The sequence below is a fragment of the Coffea arabica genome, chromosome 11c, assembly GCF_036785885.1.
Source record: "Coffea arabica cultivar ET-39 chromosome 11c, Coffea Arabica ET-39 HiFi, whole genome shotgun sequence".
Classification (NCBI taxonomy): Eukaryota; Viridiplantae; Streptophyta; class Magnoliopsida; order Gentianales; family Rubiaceae; genus Coffea; species Coffea arabica.
In genome coordinates, this window is record NC_092330.1 from 37,811,924 (window position 1) to 37,833,687 (window position 21,764).

The 21,764-nt window shown below is 32.2% G+C and overlaps 2 protein-coding genes across 2 annotated transcripts; one reads left to right on the top strand and one right to left on the bottom strand.

Annotated features, from left to right (window-relative positions):
- Nucleotides 1–831: 831 nt before the first annotated feature.
- LOC113716317 (NAD(P)H-quinone oxidoreductase subunit L, chloroplastic-like) lies at nt 832–2,567 on the top strand. Its single transcript, XM_027240600.2, has 5 exons — nt 832–1,077; nt 1,206–1,295; nt 1,384–1,491; nt 1,598–1,692; nt 2,269–2,567. Exons 1-5 carry the CDS (start codon nt 955–957, stop codon nt 2,414–2,416), a joined length of 564 nt encoding a protein of 187 aa, XP_027096401.1. The 5' UTR covers nt 832–954; the 3' UTR covers nt 2,417–2,567.
- Nucleotides 2,568–3,229: 662 nt separating this feature from the next.
- Nucleotides 3,230–8,038, bottom strand: LOC113716316 (uncharacterized). The gene is made up of 10 exons (XM_027240599.2): nt 7,577–8,038; nt 6,863–7,000; nt 6,342–6,530; nt 5,973–6,110; nt 5,737–5,864; nt 5,509–5,641; nt 5,051–5,180; nt 4,880–4,959; nt 3,874–4,008; nt 3,230–3,709 (listed from the first exon to the last, which is right to left on the bottom strand). Exons 1-10 carry the CDS (start codon nt 8,036–8,038, stop codon nt 3,509–3,511), a joined length of 1,734 nt encoding a protein of 577 aa, XP_027096400.1. The 3' UTR covers nt 3,230–3,508.
- Nucleotides 8,039–21,764: the final 13,726 nt, after the last annotated feature.

Consider the following 21,764-nt stretch of genomic DNA (forward strand, 5'->3'; position numbering starts at 1 on the left):
CCTCAAAAAAAGGTTTTTAAACTTGATTTATTAAGTAAAAAAATACTAGTATAAAACTTAACAGGTATATGTATGTTCGTATATTCAACATTTCAACTTGACGCCTTTCAACTCGATTCACGTAGTATCCAAATAAAGCTTGAACAGTATTTTGAATTCATTAAAAATCTAATTAACCTTGACATTGTAATATCAACTCACTTAATTCCCTAAGGATAATTTAAAAAGAGCTTATTTACATGTATATCGATTTAGGGATCTTTGTGAAGTTTGAAAATTTTTAGTGGGATGAAGTCTATTATTAATACATGATTAATAATACAAATCTCAAATTTTCATTGATTAAAAACTTAAACTAAACAAGAATAGAACTACGGAGTAAGACGGGACCACCGCTCTCAAGTTTTAAATATTTATATTTTCTTCTTTTGAAATTTTGAAAAAAAATTTATGAATTTTAAGATATTTGCCCCTCAAAGTTCTCAAATGATTTTATGGTGATATCTATTTTGCCCTCTTAAATTAAATTTTTAATTCCCTCCCCCAAACTAAAAAGCCTTAGAAGTTTTTTTTTTTTTTTTTTGTAATTAAAAAGCCTTAGAAGTTGACTCCTTGCCCTCACAAGAATTACTCTTCTATTTTGGTGTACATGTATCCATTAAATAATAAAGATCACTCAATGGTCTTTATTCACATTACCCCCTTAAATTATACTATCTCAAATTCTCAATTGCACCCTTAAATTACTTCGTTGCCACATGTCAAAATACTAGTGAGGGGCTTTTGGATATGTTACCACTGAGAGCCACCCACAATTGCTGTTTCTCAAGTCTCATTTTCATTTTTGATAATACCATAGAACGCTACAGCAGACAACAGCCAAAACCTTCTCTTCCTGAATTTGCATGTAATTCATGCATTCTGTGGATAAGGAAATCAACAATTGGCTCTGAAATGAGCAGTTCATTGGGCTTCCAATTCACCAAGGCCTTGCCTCCCCGCCTCCCATCTCAATCCAAAAGCCCGCCACTTTTGATTGTCTGCAAACGTAAAATTCCTCCACCTTCAAAGCTGAAGGTAATAAATTGTCAACCGTATGACAATTTTATTTGATGGAGAAAAAGAAAACTGCATCAGATTTTGCATTATTTTACTTTTAGCCTCTGAATTCTTAAATCCCATATTTTGCTAGTTGTTGATAACAGGCACAAAGAAGTCTCAGCACAGAGCCCATCAAGAATATTGGAACTGCAATTCCCAGTTTGGCAATTCAAGTTGGGGCATTTTTTGCCACTGTAAACAACTGACTTTTTTTTTTTTTTTTTTGTCTTATATCTCATTACAAACTTGAAGCTAAATAATTTGAGAAAATTTGCCAAACAGGTAGCAGAGCCTGCTTTAGCAGTAACAGGAGTGAATGATGAAGAAGATTTGATAACCATCTTAATTCAGTTGGGGATATGTGCTTTTATATACTTTATTGTCTTTCCAGTGAGTGGCCATTACCATATTCTTGACTTGGCAAATAGGCTCAATGGATACCACGAACTGTTGAAAAAATCAATACTGATTTATATATGTGAATTAATAATTGCAGCCAATCATTATGAACTGGCTTAGGATCAGATGGTACAAAAGGGGCTTCATCGAGATGTACTTTCAGTTCATGTTTGTATTCATATTCTTCCCAGGGTAAGTGATTCCTACTCTAAAACCACTTCTGATCCACTTTGCCAGCATTATAATTCTAATTCTTTGCGCTCAAAGTTGCCATTTCTCATAATCAGGAGTAGTATCTGAACATTTTAACCTGTTAGACGGCTGAATTAGTACTTGAATGTATGTAAGGTGATTAGTGCACATAGATAATGGTAGACAATGGTGCCATCAATTTAGAGGAATTGCAGTTTTGAAAAAAAAAATGATACCTAAACTTATAGGTTCAACTACTATTGATTGTCACATAAAGAAGTTCATGATACAAAGTCTACATACATTTTGTTAAAGGGGGTGCAAAACTTTGATTTAATCAACTAAAAACTAACATCATTACTTGTGGCAAATAGTGAAACAGAAACTAGTTGTTATGAAGCCTAGTTAAGCATTCTCTGTCTTCAAACACAAGCCTAATTTGCTCTTCTTCAAAAAAAAAATGTCAATAGCAAATATTCATAATTAATGTTGGAGGAAAAAATTCTGGTGGAGGTACATTTTTCTTCTTCTTCTTCTTCTTTTTCCATATCTGATGGTTCGGTTGATATCTCTCAGGTTACTACTATGGGCACCCTTCTTGAACTTCAGAAAATTCCCAAGAGATCCATCCATGAAGTACCCTTGGTCTACCCCAGAAAACCCCTCCCAAATCAAGGGTGCTTCTCGCAAGTATCCTTGGGCTACACCTGAAGATTATGAATAACTAAAACTCAAAAATGTAATAGTATTGGAATTTGATGTTTTTTTTTTTTAGTCTGTCTATCCATCATGCTAGTAGGCGCAAATGACTGGCTATTAAATAATGTTTATTCTTTTTAGAGAAAATTTAAGGATAAATTACCTTTTACCTACTATTGTTTGGTGTTTTACCACATAACTCTCCCATGGTTTAAAATTCTATATATTACCCCTTCATAATATAGATTAAAGTGTCACTGTTAGTTTTTCCATTAAAACTAGCTATCAATAATAAAAAAAAAGTCAAAATCAAACTAATAAATTGATAAATTTACCCTTTTATTAATTCTTTTTTCCTCCACACATAAAAAAAAAGAAATTGAAATAAAAAAAAAGATAAATAAGAACTAAAAAATATCATTAAAGATTTGGTTTAAAAACCATAATGATATTTGTAGTAAAAAAAGATTTGAAATTTTTTGTTTCTTATTTATTTGTTTTATGTTTCCCTTCCATTTTTTTGTTTCTCATTTATTTATATTTTATTTCTATTCCAACTCTTTTGTATATGGAGAAAATTAAGATTTGCAGGCCAAAGTATAGATTGTCAAAATCATCTCTTCTTTTCCAAAAAAGAAAAAAAGATAGAGAGAAAGAAAAGAAAAAAAAAGTAGTAAAAGGATGAATTTATCAATTTATTAGTTTGACTTTGACATTTTACCATTCACAGTTAGTTTTAACGGAAAAACTAACCCAAACTATGAGAGGGTTATATACAAGTTATTAAACCACAGGTGGTTACGTGATGAAACACCAAACCCATGGAGATAAAAGGTAATTTATCCAAAATTCAAGTCAATAACAATTTTATTCGCTTTTCTGCTTACATTTAGCTCTTAAAGCAAAAGTTCCAAAAATTCTTAAAAATTGCAACTATTTATTTATCTACACTACATATAAAGGAAGAGCACATTTTGATCTACAACATTAGCCATAAGTAACAGAATTAGTGCATATTTTGCCCAGACTATAACTGGCAATGTTCTAGCAAAATTGAAACTAAAAGTTGGCCTAATCCACAAAAATCTTGATGAAAAATGGTTCCATCCCCAAAATCTCAAAATCTCCTCAAGTATTCCTTATATCCAAAGGTAGCAGCAAAGGCTAGAAGGATTGGAAAGAAGGCCAAGAGTTTAATAATCATCCAACGATTCTGCTCAATAAACATCTTCTTCAGTATAACCTTGCACTTCTGGTCTGCCTCCTTCAAAAGGGCTTGACGAGCAGGATCCATTCCACCCCTTAGTGCTTTCTCATTCTGTTAAAAGTTATCATTTGATTTAGAAAAAAAAAAAAAAACCGTTATTTAACATTGGATTCCTCTGCCTTAAATTTCGTTAAATGTGAACTGTACAACTTTTAAATCAATGGAAACAAGCAAAACCAACAATCTTGTATGAAAGAGGAAAAAATTATACCTACCTTTTGCCTAAAACTCTTGAGAGTGTCGCGTAAATCATCGGCAGAAGCCAGCTTTGAAGCTAGCTCTGGCCATCTTTGGTTAAGCTTTTGGAGGATAGCCACACTTGTTTCCAGGTTATTTGCATAGATCTTTTCCTGTACAGATGGATTGCAAACAATAGCATTAGCTATTGATTTTAACATAAATTTCAGAAAGACCAAAAGAATATTGGAAGAAAACAATGAAAGAGAGGGATAATATCAGAAACCTCCCTTGAGATTTCTCGTAATAACACTTGGTATCCCTGAGATTCTAGAAATATCACTTACCTCCCCTAATAATTGTGAAAAGACTATATTAATCCTTACTTGATACACAATTCACATATCAAATAAATGGAGTTCAAAAATTAAAAAAAAAAGAAATGAAAGTAACTTTCTTCTCTTTCCCTTTTCTCCACCATTCTCTCGTACTTATTTTTTGGATGACTATGCAATATGTTTTTTGTAAATTATAATAAATTGAATTTTATTTTTCTTTTAACTTTTGTGATTGTGATAGAGTGAGGTATTATTTATTTACTTATTTTGAATTAATTTTTATAATGATTGGTACAATTTAATGATTTGGGCAAGAGTTGACAAGATGTTGGAAAAAAAATATAAAGTTTATATGAAATCAGTTTTAAGCACATAGAGTTAAATTGGTGCAAGTGTATTTATTTTCAAATATCTCTTTTACTTTTCAAATTTATAGTTTTATGGAGTATAGTATTATGATGTAATAGTATTACAAGAGATTATTTTGTAAATGATGATTTTCTTGAAGTGAATAAAGCGGTTTAGGAATATTTTTATTTAGCAAGCAAAAGGGTAGTTTAGAATTTTTAAAAATTTTGTTACACAAATAACAAAAATAAGGGAAGTAAATGATATTTTTAAAACCTTAGGGGCGCTAGATGATATAAAGAGAAACCTTAGGGGAGTTTCTGATGAAAGCTCCTTGTAGACAGGAATTCTAGCTTACCCATTCCTTGTAGCATTCGGTATTCTGAGTCAAACACCAGAGTAACAACTTGGTGGCTTCTTGGGATAATTTTGGGTTTCCTGCAAAAATCATTTGAAGACAGATAGAGAATATTGCCATGTCGTTAGAATCCACAATGGAAAGTCATTTTTCAGGTTTGAAATGTATTACCTTCCTGAGTTGCTTTCATTGCAAAATCCTGAACTTGTAGGGCGAGTTGTTTCATCGATTTACTTCTAGGAGTACCAGCAAGAGCAACATAAACGAGGGTGGGATATATTGCCTCAAATCTATCAGTTGCCTGCTTTGCATTATCAAAAAATTATGTTAACTACTTATCCCCCAGGCAAAAAGAAATATTTTGGCTGCCTAATTTTGTGCTCAAAATATAGGGGTTAACCATTCCTATAATTTTAACGTATATTTTAGCGGTTCTGGACATACAACACGTGTAAAATTTGAATTTGAATTCTAAATTTTACATATATAACATGCATTTAAACTCGTTAATATATACACTATTAGTGTGGAAAAAATTTATCTAAACATTAGGCATTGCTCCATCACGAAAACAACATCAATGACCAATTATACTACATGATTTATACTGTAAATTGGTTTAATTTCACCTTGATTGGGGTAGATGATGCAGGAAATGTCACATGTAGCAAAAGGTCTAGTGCCAAAGGTGGTATTAAACGCTCTCCTTTTCTTACAGCACCGTTTACCAAGATTTTATACGCATTAGGTCTAGAAAGAATTCTGTGGAAAGAAGAACAAAAGAGCAACTTTTATAAGTAAAAAAGCATTTACCAAGGAAGCATTGCAATTTTGAATTATGCTCAACAATTTCAAACCTTTCTGCTAATTGTAAAACCAGATCCCTTGTCTGTGGATTTGAACTTGACTTGCTGCCTGCTCCCAATATAGGCAAGACATAATGTGCCCATAGATATAATCCTACTGTTAAATCTCCCTGAGAGGCCTGGACAAAGAAAATTTAGCTTGGTCATCCGTTCATGTTCATGAAGACGAACAAATAATTGGAAGCTTATTTTGGCCAAAGTGACGGGATGTTCATGTAGGTATATACCTGAATTATCATCCATATGTAGAGTGGAAGCTTATTTTGGCCGTGATATTTCGAATTAGCCCTCAAAATTGGCAATAGATTAATCATAATGTCAGGTTTTCGTCGCAATATCATAGATGCTACGACAAATGTAGCGACCTACAGCAACAATGCAAGAGATCTGATAAGAAACATGTCAGAGATATCAGATCTCTTCCACTTAACAAAGCTCTTATAGCCATGTACACGTCTACTTGCAACAAGAAATGAATCAGCTAAGTAATCTATTGGTAAAATGTCCAACAATTAAATGTTGTCCTCGACCAAGATATATAGGAAATATATGTCCACAATCAACGCTAGCTCAAGAACCATTTTTGGAGATTGTACCTGAGATTTTGATGATGAAGCTTGAACTCCTTTTTTGGGGCCCTTAGATCCAGCTTTCTGCATTGTTAAATCAGCAAGAATGCAGTCCAATGACCATAGCATAAAGGACTCGAGTGATTCATTGGAAAGTTGATTAATCCAGTCAACCGAAGTCCTATAGACAACTTCTTTTATATGACAAACGGGGATCTGCTCAACACAAAGCAATTGACCAAATTACGTTTATCAATTGCTTAGTTCCTATACAAAATGTATTCTTTATATGTACATGAATGAATTGCACGAGTTAAAATGCAGTATGGAAGACCAAAACGAAATGAACAAGTGCCAAAAGATTGTTATGCCTGAAGGAACCACTCTTTATATGTGACTACTTGAATGCAAATTTATTCTGATTTTTTCTCAAGTAATTGTCTTTTTCTTCTTTCTGTTTCTTTCCTCCCTTCTTGACACGGCGTCAAGTAAAGGTAAAATGGAGAAAAAACCATATTGGGCAGTAGCTATCTCCAAAACCAACTCACATCGGCAATTGCATCAAGGGATGACTCTTTGAACAACTCCAACCATGGAAACTGTGCTGCACTCACAGCTGAAAATGCTCGTCCAAAATAATCTGCAAATCTCGTTAGTTGAATCTCCTCTTGTGATGCATACGATGCCTACAAATTGTCAAAAAGAAAACAACTAAGTTACAAAGAAATACACTTGCAAGATCAAAGTTAAAATGTTCAACGCAAGAAACTTGTACTTCTGTTTATTAATTGTACGAATAACATCCCTCAATCTAATGCAAGCATTTAGTGATGTTCCCAAATGTATGTATTGTAAAGCATGGAATATTGTTTTCGATTAATAGTAATTCTCAATCCGGGGTGCATAAGTGGCAATACTCAGGTTGCACGGTTAATTAGTGAAGATTACATGCACTAATTTTGCTATACAAAACTTGAAGAGCTGACCAAATTCACATATATTCACTATTTATTTACAATTTTATCAAATTTTGGCAAACACAAGAGATTGAATTTTCAATTTAAGCAATGCATGATGTGCCCGAATTTTCTAACTCATCTTTTGTGACAATTTCTACTTTACTTTCTATTTTCTTGTCCGGTGCACATTTTACCGGTTTTAGAAAAATAGTAACACAAGAAGTGAAATAGAGTATTCGCAAACCATTAATATGCCAAAGAAGTAAAATTTGAGCAAAAAACTACATGAAACCAAAAACTAACCGAGACATCAGCAAGGAAAGAAGAGAGATCATCACCATCAATCTTCATAGCAGCTTCAGCAATAGTCATATTAGTCTTCTTTGTCTCCTTTTTCTCCTTCTTCTTCTTCTTCTTCTCTTTTTCCTCCATAGCTCCATTCTTCCTACTCTTTCCACTGCCACCATTTTCTGATCGATGATTTGACGAATTTGCCAAAAACTTTCCATCGTCGTCATAAATGTCAGCCTTTTTTCGAGCCTCAACATTTTTCCTCCTCTCAGCAGCATGCTTCTCCAAAGACTCGAACACATTTCTAGTACTATTATCAATAATATTTTTGGTGGGATCAGATGATGGTTTTTTCGTTGCTTGGTTTTTCTTATTTTTTTGTTGCTTTTTCTTAGCATATGTCACTTGTTGCCACCCTCCATTATTCTTTTGGCCTTGATCCAATTCATTTGTGGGATTGGATTTCGCTTCCATTTCTTTAATATCTTGTAAGAGGGATGCGAAAGAAAACAGTTGGAAAAGGAAGAATAGATAAATTAGTTGAGTTTAGAGAGTTTATTGAGTGACAGGAGGGAATGACGGGGAAAACAAGTAACGGATGGTTTTGGTTGGAAATAAATTAGTGGAAAAAAGTGCAATGGGACGTTAAAATCGGGCCTTTTATGGCTAATGCAGATAAAAGATTAGAGGGATTGGATAATGGGAATTATAGGTATGAATTGATTTGAATTCAACTAAATTACACACATATCGAGTCAACCCTTATTACTAGTAGCAATAATGAGGCAGAGCAGTGACCTTAAAGAGAAATTAATGTAACCAACAATGGTAAAAAATTAATTAAACAAAAATAGTAGGGGAATTAAATGACAATATTAGAGGCCTCCAACGGATATCTAATCAAGAAAAGGAAGAAAATACTCTTCTAATTAAGTTTACATTTTTCTAATGAGTATCTATATATTGTGCATTCGTTAATACACCTAAATCACACTCAAATTATCATGTGAATGCATACACTAACAATTATTATCTTTCCTTACAATTATATATTTTTCTAATTAAATTTATCTTTTCAAAAACTTAAAACTGAATAATCTCTCAACGAGTGCTTATTTTAAGTCATCTTTTTTATTGTAATAAAAAAAGTTTGAAAGGGTTCAATTTCGGTCACCATCACTGGTCAGAGCGTGCCTTTGATATGATAAATTGCTCACAAAAATTTTTTTGCAAATCATCCACCAGCACATTTCTTCACATCAACAGTGGGATTGAATACACGACCTTTACTTTACGAGAAAATGACTCGTACTTATCAAATGAGCCAACTTATATTTGCAATTATCTAATAATGGCACTCAAAATGCTTAAATTTATATGCATCCCCATAGACAAGTCAACCCTTCAGCAATAGTATTTAAAATTTTATTCAAAGTTTTAGTCCTCTAAAGTACGAAGACTAATCTCAATCGAATTGGCTTAACCAAGCAAAATGCTGATCTCAATTCAAGTACTTCTGCTCTCACTATTGCAAATTTGATTATGCATTTTTTCGCCTTATTGATTGCAAAGATCGGCGGGCTCAAAATGGGCTGCACACAATTCGGGTCATGACTGAATGCAGACTTCTCCTAACAATGTACAAATTTTGTCATATCCTCACTGGGCCTACCGAAAAGAATTGGTATCACTCCGCTGGACCAGAATCGAAAATTGGAGTCACTACTTAATTAGTTCTGGTCTCACTTTTATTCAGCTAAATTTATGTCGTAATCCATTCACTTTTGATAAATGAAAATTGTGCTTTCTTTAATTTCATGTCCAAGTAACATTTAAAGCAACCAAAAAAATTTTTGAGCGCTCATTAATACATCTTATCCAACATAACTTGCCAAGTCTATGCACAAGCTTATAATTAATTCCTTCTCTCACACTTATATATTTTTCCAAATTAACTCTATCTGCTTAAGAAGTTAACACTTGAAGTATGTCTTAACGAGTACCCATTGAACATGGGTGCCCTTTGGACAGAACCGAAAAAATTAACAAAAACTTTCTTTGGAATATTACTTTCATAAAACAACTTGCTAAAAATGTTATTTCAGTTATGGTAAGTAAACAACGCTTTCGTGCTAAATTTTTGATAAAGTAGCTTCATGAAAGGTAAAAAGGCACCTCCTATCACCATACAATCTAGAGTACCTTTCTTCTTGTCCCCAAAAAGCGAAGACGCATGCAAGCAAACCCAATCTTGGGTTCATACTTGGTTGGGCCCTTGAACATATGGCATGTGAAAATCTGGCAGCAATAAGTATATTGCGCAAGCACAAAAAGTTTATTCCAACTCATGCGCCCTTCTTATAAAGAGTAAAAATCTGCATTGTAGGACACTGAGCTAGGTTTCTTTTTTTCTTTTTTTTTCCATAAACCACAGGTGCATGCTTTCCTTTTATGGTCTGCAAGACTGCGACTAATCATGTTCGAGTCGGATCAGATTTTTTTTTCCATAAACCACAGATATATGCTTTCCTTTTTATGGTCTGCAACTAATCATATTCGAGTCAGATTAGATGCCTTGTGAGAAAAAGTTATTCCAACATTATTCTTTTCATTCTCATGAATTTTAAACTCGAAACCTCATGATTATGGGACGCAAGTTCTTTTCACTTGCACCAACATCCGTTGGTGGACACTGAGCTGAGTAATCACTAAATTTGGTTACTTGAAGCTCGTGGGTACAGCAGTTGTTGTCATCTTCAATCCCTTTCACAGAATTTCTAGAGGCTGCATGGTATTCAAGCATCATACTTTAATTCTTGTAGGATTCTACATTAAATTAGCAAAAATAGAGAATTTTATAACTTTCAGAAGTTAATATCTAGATTAAAGAAATAAATTTTTTTTTTAAAAAAAAAAAATCAAGCCTCGTGTTGTGTTACCCATATGATTGCCAGATCTTCCTTTTGGCCAAATGGTTCCGATGTCCCAACAAAGAAAAATAAAAAATTTTAACACCGGAGATTTGGATTGCGTTTTTCAAAAAATTTGACTGTACCACTTTCCGGCAATCAAATCATCTATGATTCACTTCAAGAGAATAATTCAGAGTTATATATTCGATATGATGTATATAAGATAAAATAAAGAAACTAAAATACATGTTGTTTAAAAAAAAATTCTAATACTTATCTCGATACAAATAATGTTCAACCAACCTTTGTACAGACAAACCCTAATCTTTGTCCTTAGCACTTCATGCTTTGGTTTTGTAGAACCACTCAGCCGTGACTATACGCTGCCTTCTCATACGAACGATAGGTGGACCTAATACCAAATCAAGCAAATTTGTTTCACCCTTTTTTCGCCTTTTGTGCTTAAAATTCTGTCCAAGCTCTAAGGGCATAAAATAGGTAGCCATGAAGCACATGCGATGGTTTAATATTTCACTGTTGCTAGGGCCCCAAAGGTCCAACTTAGTACCATGATTTAAATAGGAATGGGTATGTCTCTGCCATTTGATATGATACATGTTACCTCTTATGTTAAATAGATTCTGAGTGAAGAAGTTTTACAGGGAAGTACAAAATTAGTCTAAAGCAACCACCAACTACACATGTATAAAAACTGAATGCTGCACAATAATTGGAGGCAAAGACTCTTATACAATTGAACAGCAAGGACGGGGGGCAGGTTTAGCAACCGTTCCTGAAGGCTAGGTACAAAATGTACACGACATAACTTTATATTTAATTTATTTTTAATAACGTGTAATTATAAAATAAAATTTTTTGAACCCCACATGACGTTCTAAAAAACGAGATACACGTTCTGCCTCTCTTCCAGCAATGGATATATAAACTGTCAATTTTTCTTCACTGTTTAAGTGGAAGCTTAAGGAAAGGTATATTTACTTGTCATGAACATAATGAGGCAAAGTTCACTTTGTTTTTGGGTACATACAAAGTTCACTAATTTCAAGTCATAACTTGGAAAAAAAAATATATATATATATATATATATATATATATATATATATATATATATATATATATATATATATATATATATAAGGCGTTAGGCAAGCCAAAATTATGTACAACCCATTACCTAGCACAGATTTTATAATGTGACACAACACATTATTGATACGTAGCTAATTTGTGAAAAATTTATGTTGTGTTTGGATTGTATTTTCCGTCATTTTTCATGGAAAAATTATTGTAGCGATTTGATATATGTAAGGGAAAAAGGTGATAGGGAAATGTGATCACGGAAAAAGATAATATTTTTCGACGAAAACAAGCAATGCAAACAAGACCTTAACTGTTTGCGTAAATTTTTTTTTTTAAAAAAAGGATTTAATTTCATGAAACATATCCTTTCAATTAACAAATTTTTCTTGCTCTACACCCGCTAGCGTTCGATAATTTTTTTACCAAAGAACTTAGAAATACACTCTAAAGAAATTCATAATATCTTGCCAAAATGACCATACAAATGGAACAGCTATTGATTTGTGCACTGACATTGAAAAGATTGAGCACTTTCTACATATTTGCTTTTGATGATCAAACATGTGATGGTGTCTTTTCATCTGTCTGATTTAATATCTACTCCGTTAACCAAATGAAGTAATAACCACTAACGGAGAATAACTCATTCAGGGCCACCCTCTTTACTGCTGTTCACAGAACAAAATAAATAATGAGTCTCTGCAACTTTTGATAGTGTTGTCCAATCACATTATCTGGACATGCTAAATTTTGATTTTCTGGTCTTAGTAGCAAAACTTACTGTCCAATCCAAACTGGCAAAGAGATGTAGTGCAGAGGTCCATTCACTGAGTAAGAGAAGTGGGAAAAAATTAAGAGAAAGAAAAGAAGGATCAGGTACCGGCTTTTGAGGTTTCTTCTGGGATTAGGTTTATAAAAGCCGAATTTCTAGACTTCAGTTTAGAAAAGGTCAAGAGGCAAATTCATGCAAGGGTAGTTTACTGAGTGTCGTGAGGGGTCTTTACTTCTTAGCAGCAGCGGCCTTACTGGCTTGCCCTTGTGGGGTTTGCCATCCCACATCGGTTCTGGGGGGGGTTTGGGTTTGGTTTATAAGTCCCTGGAAGGACCTCAAGAGTTGCCGGCTTTTGAGGTTTCTTCTGGGATTAGGTTTATAAAAGCCGAATTTCTAGACTTCAGTTTAGAAAAGGTCAAGAGGTACCTTGTAGAAGCTTTTTTTTTTTCAGTAAATAAATGTAGAAGCTACAGATACAATATCTTTTCTATCAGTAGTAGAATAATTATGTAAAACTAGAAATTGTGAAAAAAAAATTAAATAAAATTTTAAGAAATTTATATCGTGGTACTTTTGATTCCAGAGATAAAGTAAAGAAAAACAAAGCCTCAACAATTTCATATTTTTCCTTGACAAACTAGACGATTCAAGTTGGGGAGAAATTTTTTTTTTTCAATGTAGGGGTATCCCAACTCACGCTAAACTAACCCCCTGCGGCTATGCGCCCCCCATCCCTAAGGATACACAACGGATAAAATGGGACTCAAACACACGACCATCATATTTGGAACTACTAGCCTGCGATCATTCGAGCCAACCCCTAAGTGTCGGTATAGGCGAATTGTTCAACTAAAAATTCTACGGGCGCTAGCTTCACAAGTTTGCATTTTGTAATATTCTAACAAGGAAAAAAAAGAAGAAGAAAAGCATTTTCCACAATCCTGAAAGGGACAAGAATTTCTTCTTCTTTTTTTTTTTTGGATTTTCTAACTATTACGTTAGCATGATAAAGTCACATTTCACGTCTCTTTTTTTATTTACAATTTTTTTTGTTGTAATATTAATTTTTTAAAAAAAACCCAGAATTCAAATATTGTCAGTATCTCTTCATCAATCTTTTAGTTCATTAATGAGCCTTTAATAAACAAAATTGACTTGGTATTATGGTATGCAAATATGAAATTGAATTTTATCATGATATTATAGTTAGAATCTTTGATTTGAATGAATCCCTCGAAAGAAAAGAAAGACAAAGAGAAGACCAGGTTGGCAAGTGCCAACATCCACTCGTGCAAGAATGGACGTCGACCAAGTTTTTTTTCTGATTAATATAGTACAGTCCTTTTATCCATTAATAAAAAGAGGAACTTTCCTTTGTCAGGAACAGGGCAACTTCCAAACTACATAATCTTGTTTAGTTTAAGAATTATATATTGCCTTAGCCAATATATTTGACTTTTGTTTTTAATTTTGGGTGTTCATTTGCCTGCTTATCTTTTATGTTATCTTTAAGGCTCAGACTGTAGATATTAAAATGGAGAGGGAAATTAGTCACAAAAAATTCTATAATTTGAGTCTCTCCGAAAAGTTTTTTTTTTTTTTTTTTTTAGTCTCTCCGAAAAGTTAATATCGTCTATCAACTTTCATTTGATACCCAAAATTTGCACACTATGAGCAACAGTAGGGGAAAAAAAAAAGGGGAGGCAGATCTAGGATTGTTGTTTTTTGCAGAGAAACTCTTATATTTTTTGTGAACACATTTTTCAATCATCTTTTTAACTCATATACGTCAGAACGTTACGATATATTTTTCTACAAAACTCCTTAAAATAGCGATTCAGACGGGCTCTTACACGTCATTTTATATACGCTCTCGTTCGTTCCAGCCAAAACATTCTGTAGTTTTTCTTCTTTTTTTTTTTCATTGAAAACATAATAGTAAAAGAAATTGTACCCACATTAACCTGAGGACTTTTTAAAGTTATACATGCTTGCACCCAAAACTTATCTCTCTAGAAAAAAAAAATCTTATCACTTTAAGCTTGGATGAAGGGCAAAACTCCACGTGTTGCAGAGACATGATTCAACTGGGCTATTTCTTATACAAATGTCAGCTTCAACAATTCTCAGTTTTCAACAATTAAATGACTGTACTTTGTAGTTTATTTCTGATGCAAAAACAAAAAGCATATAATAATTGTGGCCGGATTTTATTACTAGAATAATGAGACTTCTAACCATCTAGCATGGTCGAGCTCGTGGCTACGTGTTTCTGCCGGCATTAATTAAAAATCTTATGGTCTTTGTGCATTAATTAATCTTAATAGTCTTTGTTCAAGAAAGCGTTGCAGTACATGTGATAATATATTATTCTCTGTACATGATGAATCGTACAATTAATTACTCCCTCCGTCCCTTTTTGTTAGTTTTGGTTTTTTTTTTCACACAGATTAAGAAACTGTAATTAATTTGGTTAGAAACATAAATTTAGATTAATAATTTCCTAAAATACCCTTATGCTAATCACGAAGAGTGCCAATTAATATCAGTTACAGCTAATGGTTTACTATTGGAAAAGCTCAATGTATTCAATGTAGTGGGTTAGTATTTAATAACAATGTATTAATAACAATATATTTAATAAGGGTATTTTAGACAATTTAAAAAATTACTACATTCCTTAATGGGAAAGTGGACTACAATTTGTGACAGATGAAAAAGGAAAACATGACTATCAAAGTGGGACGGAGGGAGTAATATATTAGATGATTTTTTTATGTGGATTATGTACTGTTTAATTGAAGTAGATCTATCTTTTTAGGCTAATGATGAAAGAAAAAAAATTTATTAAAAAGCTGGCACCCCTCTATGGATGACCCAAGATATGTATATCATATATATATATATATATGTCTTGTGTCCTGGTTTTTAAGGACTATAGGCTGATGAAGTTAGGTCAAAAGATATGTTGTCTTGCACGGACAAATCAGCAGCTTGCTTATAGATACCAATCAGCACTTATGTGGTTTTACTGATAAGTACAATTCATTTACTTGGCTAATTAATTTCTCGTGCAATTTGTTTACTTGGTTGATCAAATTTTCGCTAATTCCATTTTGGACTTACACCAAAAGGGCCCCTAAGCTTTGCAAAAGAAATGAAAAATAAAGATTTGAGAGTCGGAACTAAAACTCATGGTCGACGGATTATTGTTCCTGTCAATTAAATTAAGATGGATCTTAAAAATAATGGATTTTTGTTCCAAAACCCAAGAATTTTTTTTTTTTTAAATGTATCTGGTCTTCACTAATATTCAAACCACTTCACATATTTTTGCCGGCACACATAAACAAGACATATAATGCATAACTTTTTACTTTAATATTCCAAAGGAATTATTAATGGGATCACATAAAAGTAGAGGTTTTCTAGTGCCCATTCGTGCAAACATCAACTTAAATATATAACACCAAACCCATTTCGCTGGAATGGCTCTCTCGAGCCGTAATGCTTGGATTGCTATTTTCTAAGAAAAAATTTTAACTTTTTTTTTTAATATATTTTTCAATTATTTTTTTACTTCGTATACATCAAATCGTTATAGTAAATTTTATTATGAAAACTTCAAAAAAAAAATAACAATCCAAACGGGAATATTTTTCTATTATTACTCTCTCAATTTTAAATTTCTGAGATGAGTCTTTAATTAAGTTTGGCAGCCTAAATCCTTATTCGAGTATTAATAACTCGCAGGATTTGACGTCTCTTTCACATGTTAATTCAACAATTTTCTCTCCTTAATTAATCCTTCAGAAAATTATAGCAAAGAGTAAATTTGCATATATGTTAAAGCGTTTACATTGAGTTAGACTTTTCTAATTTTTTGGACCCAATTTGAATTTTGCTTTCTTGTGAAGAATATTCTCAATATTATTGTGGAATTTTTTACCCATTTGTAGACCCGTGTGGTCCAATTCCAACCCTTCCTAATCAGCCGGGGTCCATCAAGCAGACCCGATTCCCGTACCTAAACTCAAGTTGGGCTTTACGGTTACATGGAAGAAATGACAACGATAAAAACGGGGTCCCCGTCCCCCTGCACCTGCCCCCATGGCCACAGGGATTCAGTATGGAGTTAAATAGCCAGAAACCTAATAATTATGTTCACATGCATGGTAGCTAGCTACTTTGATATTTGTCCCATTTTTGTCATCAATTGTTTCATGTGACTTTCATATTTAGATTTGAGAAAATTCTTGTTACCTTCGATTTGTAGAAGGTTTTGCATGAAAACTCTACACCAAGTGCACTAAAAAAAGATAAAGAAGCTCATTTTGAGAAAAAAAAAAAAAAAAAAAAAAGAACAAGCTCATAACAATGTTGTAGTAGGGTAGGTTGTGTAGTAAGAATTACCCCAAAAAAAAAAAAGAAATTTATTCTAAGTTCAATCACCTTACTTTTTCTTGTTAACTTTTTGTTTTAATATATAAAGAGGATTAATAGTAGTGTATTTTCTCACTTATCCTCTGAATGAATTGAACGCGTGATATCAGTTACATGTGAAACGTCTTATCAAATAGATTGCAACTCGTTATCCACTATTTTCAAGTTTTGAACCAACCAACGCTGCATTGATTTTGGGACCAATTTATCAAGTTCATTGCATGTAGCTAAAAGTAAAAGGCAAGGTTCCAGACGATGGTCCTAATGTCGCTGTTTTGATGTAGATTATAATGAGAAAACAAAAAAATCCATCGCATGATTCTCGATGTTCGATATTTTTTTTAATATTACATTAACCCCAAATAATGTTGCCGTTTTCAAACCGTGTGTGGTCTCACTTTAGGTTCGTATTTTACTTGGAAAATGATTCTTGGAATTATTACGTGAAATTTTGAAAATTAAAACATGAATTTATAAGTTGATGGGCAACTTTCAAAGATAAAAATTTGCTTCATGATTTGAGTCGGTTATTATTTTTTTTTTTCTGTCTTTCAAATGTGTGCATGGTATATTTGGTGGATTAGGGCTAATTTTGGAGCTCGATTTAGAGTAATAGATGTGAGTTAACATTTTTTTGAGTTTATAAATAGGAACTACAATAAATTGAACCCTGTTAATCTTTTAATAATTTTAGTATGTCGCTTGTCATTATTTTTAATGCATCTTCAAAACCCAACTTAGCTGACTGAAATTTGAACGTCGTAATGTATTTTGACTCTTTTTTTTCTTCATTTTTTCCACTTTTGCGTGTTGACTACAACTTAACGTTGTCCTTCAAACGGGTAGAATATGTTAAATCACAGAATCAAAGAAGGTGATGTCCTTTAGAATAGAAGCCGAGAGGGCTTAAAAACAAATAACTAATAAAAAGAGCAGTTCCTCATTAGCTGCTCTCTTTTGGATGCAAGTAACAATTCCCAATTCCAATTTTTAAGTTTCAGTGCACAAGCAATAATTTTATAGCACAAACGCAAACTTGTACATGCCTAGGCATCGTCACTATTGGAAATTTGGGCTTCAAATAAATAAACTTAGTCAATGTCAAGCATTTTGCGACTATTGTAGACTAGTCAAACCATTTGCGTGTAAATTCAAATTATGTGCTCACATTTAGCAGATTGGATTGCGGTTTTTCGTCGGAAAATGAAATCACATTTCTCTATTATCTTTTTCTCTCACATACATCAAATCGCTACAGTATTTTTTCCATGAAAAATCATGGAAAATGCATTCCAAAAAAGCTTTTTTGGATTGCATTTTTTGGACTTTTTGTAGAAAAATTACTGTAGTAATTTGATATTTGTGAAATAAAAAGGTGATTGAAAAATATATTCATGAAAATTTTTTAATCCAAACACACTAGGTTCAATTTTCGACGAGTTTTCTTTTTCATTTACTAAAGGTCAATTTTCCTTTACTTTTGAAAATGATGTTTATTGTGTATTAGCAAAGGGCAAATCATGGACTCTTTCAAAAATTCTTTCTTCTGTTTTTTTCCTCTCCCTTATTCGTAGACACAACCATAAGCTAATTGGTTTTCTAAGTGAAGTATTTAAGTTTTCTTGCCTTTTTTTTCTTTAAAAAACCATAAAAGGGAAAAATAGCAATAAAAGTGTCAAAATGTAGTTCCTTCTCGTTTTTGAAAGAATTGTGATTAGGCGATTAGACATCTTGAGACCAACAAGGATATAAATTTGTCCAGGAAATGTTTTATGAGTTTCTAACATGCATAAGTTGAATCTTGTGAGATTTTACCGGGCATTTTGTAGTTTTGGTATGATACTAAATAACAATTAGGCACGCAAAGTTTATTGACAAAATAATTGCACATCAATGTACTCATACGCCACTTAATTCTCAACATATTTCAAAAAGGAAAGTAATATTAGGTTAAATCTCTCATTACTTATAATTGTAAGAAGGAAAAGTAAAATTTGAAGTATGGATAATTAAAAAGATTTCTATCATGATAACGAAGCGTAACCTAGTTGGTAAGATATAAAGATAGGTAATGGATTCAAATAATTAAGAGAATAAGTAGAGAATCATTGTAAGATTCTTATCATGCCAAGAGTCAATGAAGTGAAAGCAATGAGCATGAAAAAGAATAATAACTTTTTTCAAATATTATTTTACTTATATCATAAACTCATTTTTGAATCGTTCTTTTATTATCGTTTCAATCACTTTTTTTATTTCACATATATTATATCATAAAAAGTATTACAATAAATACTCAAAGTAAAATATATTTCAAAATAATCTCCTATCCAACCACACTCAAAAGATTTCTTAGTAGTGAATTGTCATTTGGTGAGCTTAGATTAGCTTTCTAGAATACCGAACTTGACCATAGGGGTACGAATTCGGTACAATTTTGGAAATTCGGTTATTTGAATTCGATTTTTTCGATTATTTTACTTGTAAAACTTTAAATTGCTTTCAATTTCTAATTGGAAATAATCAAATTCATTCAGTTACCAAATTGAATTTGGAAACAGTCATGAAATTGATTATAATCGAATTGGATAATAATTTTCACATAATTAAATAGGACTCACTTGTGTAGTTGCATACACTTAGTCATTTAGTTACTTATAATTTACTAATGATGTATTGCATTACACTTACATTTATTCTTTTTTTTATATAACCTAAATGTTTAATTTTCAAATAACTTGATTGCTTTCAACGGTGAATGCTAATACACTAATATATTGACATGCAATTCATATACATTCGCGAAGATTACTTAATGATACTGCATAGTTGTTTACATTTAAACGAGATTAGTGATTAGAAAATATAAATTCACATATTGTATATGTAATGTAAATTTAGACTATACTAATACTTGCAAGTTAAACATTACACATTCAAATATTTAATAATCCAAAACATGAATGATGAATCAATGACTAAATTCTAATTATTAATTATGTTTAATATTTAGTATTATACTTATACTTATTATCTAATTCTAATTATGTATAAATGGGTAAGTGTTATAGTTATGCATTATTGCATATTTGTATTATTATAACCATATAACAAAAACTAAAATAGTATATTTTATATCATTATATATTTTTATTACTATAGGTACATGATAATACTATATACTATCTATTATTAATAGCATTTACTTAAATAATCTATTAATAGTATATAGCATTTATCTATATAATATATAAATTTATAAACTAATTTGGTGGTAATACGGAACCCTATTTTGTTTTACCGAATTTAAATTCGAAATCGGTTATTACTAAATTGATAATCCCATTATTTATTTCATACCATATTAGAATTCGATGAATTTGATAAATATCACTTTTGTACCAAATTATCAAATATTCGATTTTAAATTATCAAATTAAATTTGAAATCACTTATGAATTCGATTCTTCCCAAATTTGCTCACCCCTACTTGACCAAAAGAGGAACAAAATTTGCAGCGGTAAAAGGTGAAGTATTAATAATCATTTGATTCGATGCCACAGTTAATAGTGAATAAATCTAGTAAAAAAGAAGAGCTGTAAATAAATTAAATTAGCAGAGGATGTCAGGGTGGAGAGACATCAGGATCGGGTGGATCTATCCGCAAGCACTAAAAATAGGAAAACAGAAGCAGGAAGCTGCCCCCAATGTGGGTTGTGGCCCCCACGCTTCACAATTGTCAGGGCCTAGGGGAATATATACACGTGTCATAAGCACGTGGGCTATGGGGCCTCCCTTCTTGGTCCGTTGGTACACAGAAAATCGTACTACCTTATCTTCCCAAATCGAAATGCCGCTGCGGAGTCTTTGGCAGATCATCGCTTAGGGGTAATGGTGACGGTGTTTTGAGTGTGTGTGCACTCTTTCCGGTATTGGTTCAGTCCGTCCGTTGGGCCGCCTTTGGCTTCGTCCATGCTGCAAACATCATCTGCCCTGTATTCCACATAAATTTACACACAGCACACACAGTTACAGGCAAAATTTTTTTTTTCAATTTTTGTAATTGAAAAAAAAAATCGAGCAATTTCAAATATCATCACCACCAGACCAAACAAATCCACGACAGGATTATGAATCGCTTATGGGTTTAGAGATCGCTTATTATAAATAGAGTATTGACACCGATAACTACTAGGTAAAATAGATCCTCAAAATTATAAGTCGCTTATTTAAAAATTAGCTATAAATACAATTTTTACATCCACAGCGAGATTCGAATACACAATTTTTTCTGAGAAAGTGATTTGTATTGAGCAATTGATCCAACATGCATTGACTTACGTGCACTTTTATAATGCATCCGATTCAACATGCGTTGCTTGGATATGAATTTGACAATGAATTAGAATATTTTTATAGATTACTTTTTAATCCATTGTTTTAATCTTTTCAATTTTTTTTGTTGACATACAACACATCAAATCATTTTCAATCCAATCAAGGTAGATTTAAGAGCACAGACACGTAATAATGCTAATGAAGATTAATGATAGCTTGGGATGAGAGAAAAGTTTCTTAATTACAGATGATTGCATGTGCCATGAGGGAAGAAAGATAATCCATAGATCACACACTACTGTCTTGGTCATTGTAAAACTCCATAATGAAAATTTATACAAAAGTTTCATATTCTTTTTGTAAAATAATTACTTCGTATATTTCCTGTTTTTTTAACATGTTCATCAAATTTGAATCCGAATGATCGGAAAACAATAAAACATTTACGTCTAAACTAATTTTAGAATTTCTTTCCAAAAAATATATATATAACAACTGTTGATACGAAATGAGGAATTTGAGGTTCAACAACCCATCATTTGTGTTCAATGAAGTCACTCGAAAATAATTTAGAGTATTGCGTCAATTATATTAACAGCCTTTTCAAAAGCTGCAAAATTGTCTAATTATTACT

Coding starts and splice junctions, on each gene's coding strand:
- LOC113716316 (XM_027240599.2), bottom strand. CDS start 8,038: ATGGAAGCGAAATCCAATCCCACAAATGAATTGGATCAAGGCCAAAAG. Junction 5,865..5,972: donor ACATATGGATGATAATTCAG/GTATATACCTAC, acceptor TTCTTTGTCCAG/GCCTCTCAGGGAGATTTAAC. Junction 5,642..5,736: donor GTTTTACAATTAGCAGAAAG/GTTTGAAATTGT, acceptor TTCTTTCCACAG/AATTCTTTCTAGACCTAATG.
- LOC113716317 (XM_027240600.2), top strand. CDS start 955: ATGAGCAGTTCATTGGGCTTCCAATTCACCAAGGCCTTGCCTCCCCGC. Junction 1,492..1,597: donor TATACTTTATTGTCTTTCCA/GTGAGTGGCCAT, acceptor TAATAATTGCAG/CCAATCATTATGAACTGGCT. Junction 1,693..2,268: donor GTATTCATATTCTTCCCAGG/GTAAGTGATTCC, acceptor GATATCTCTCAG/GTTACTACTATGGGCACCCT.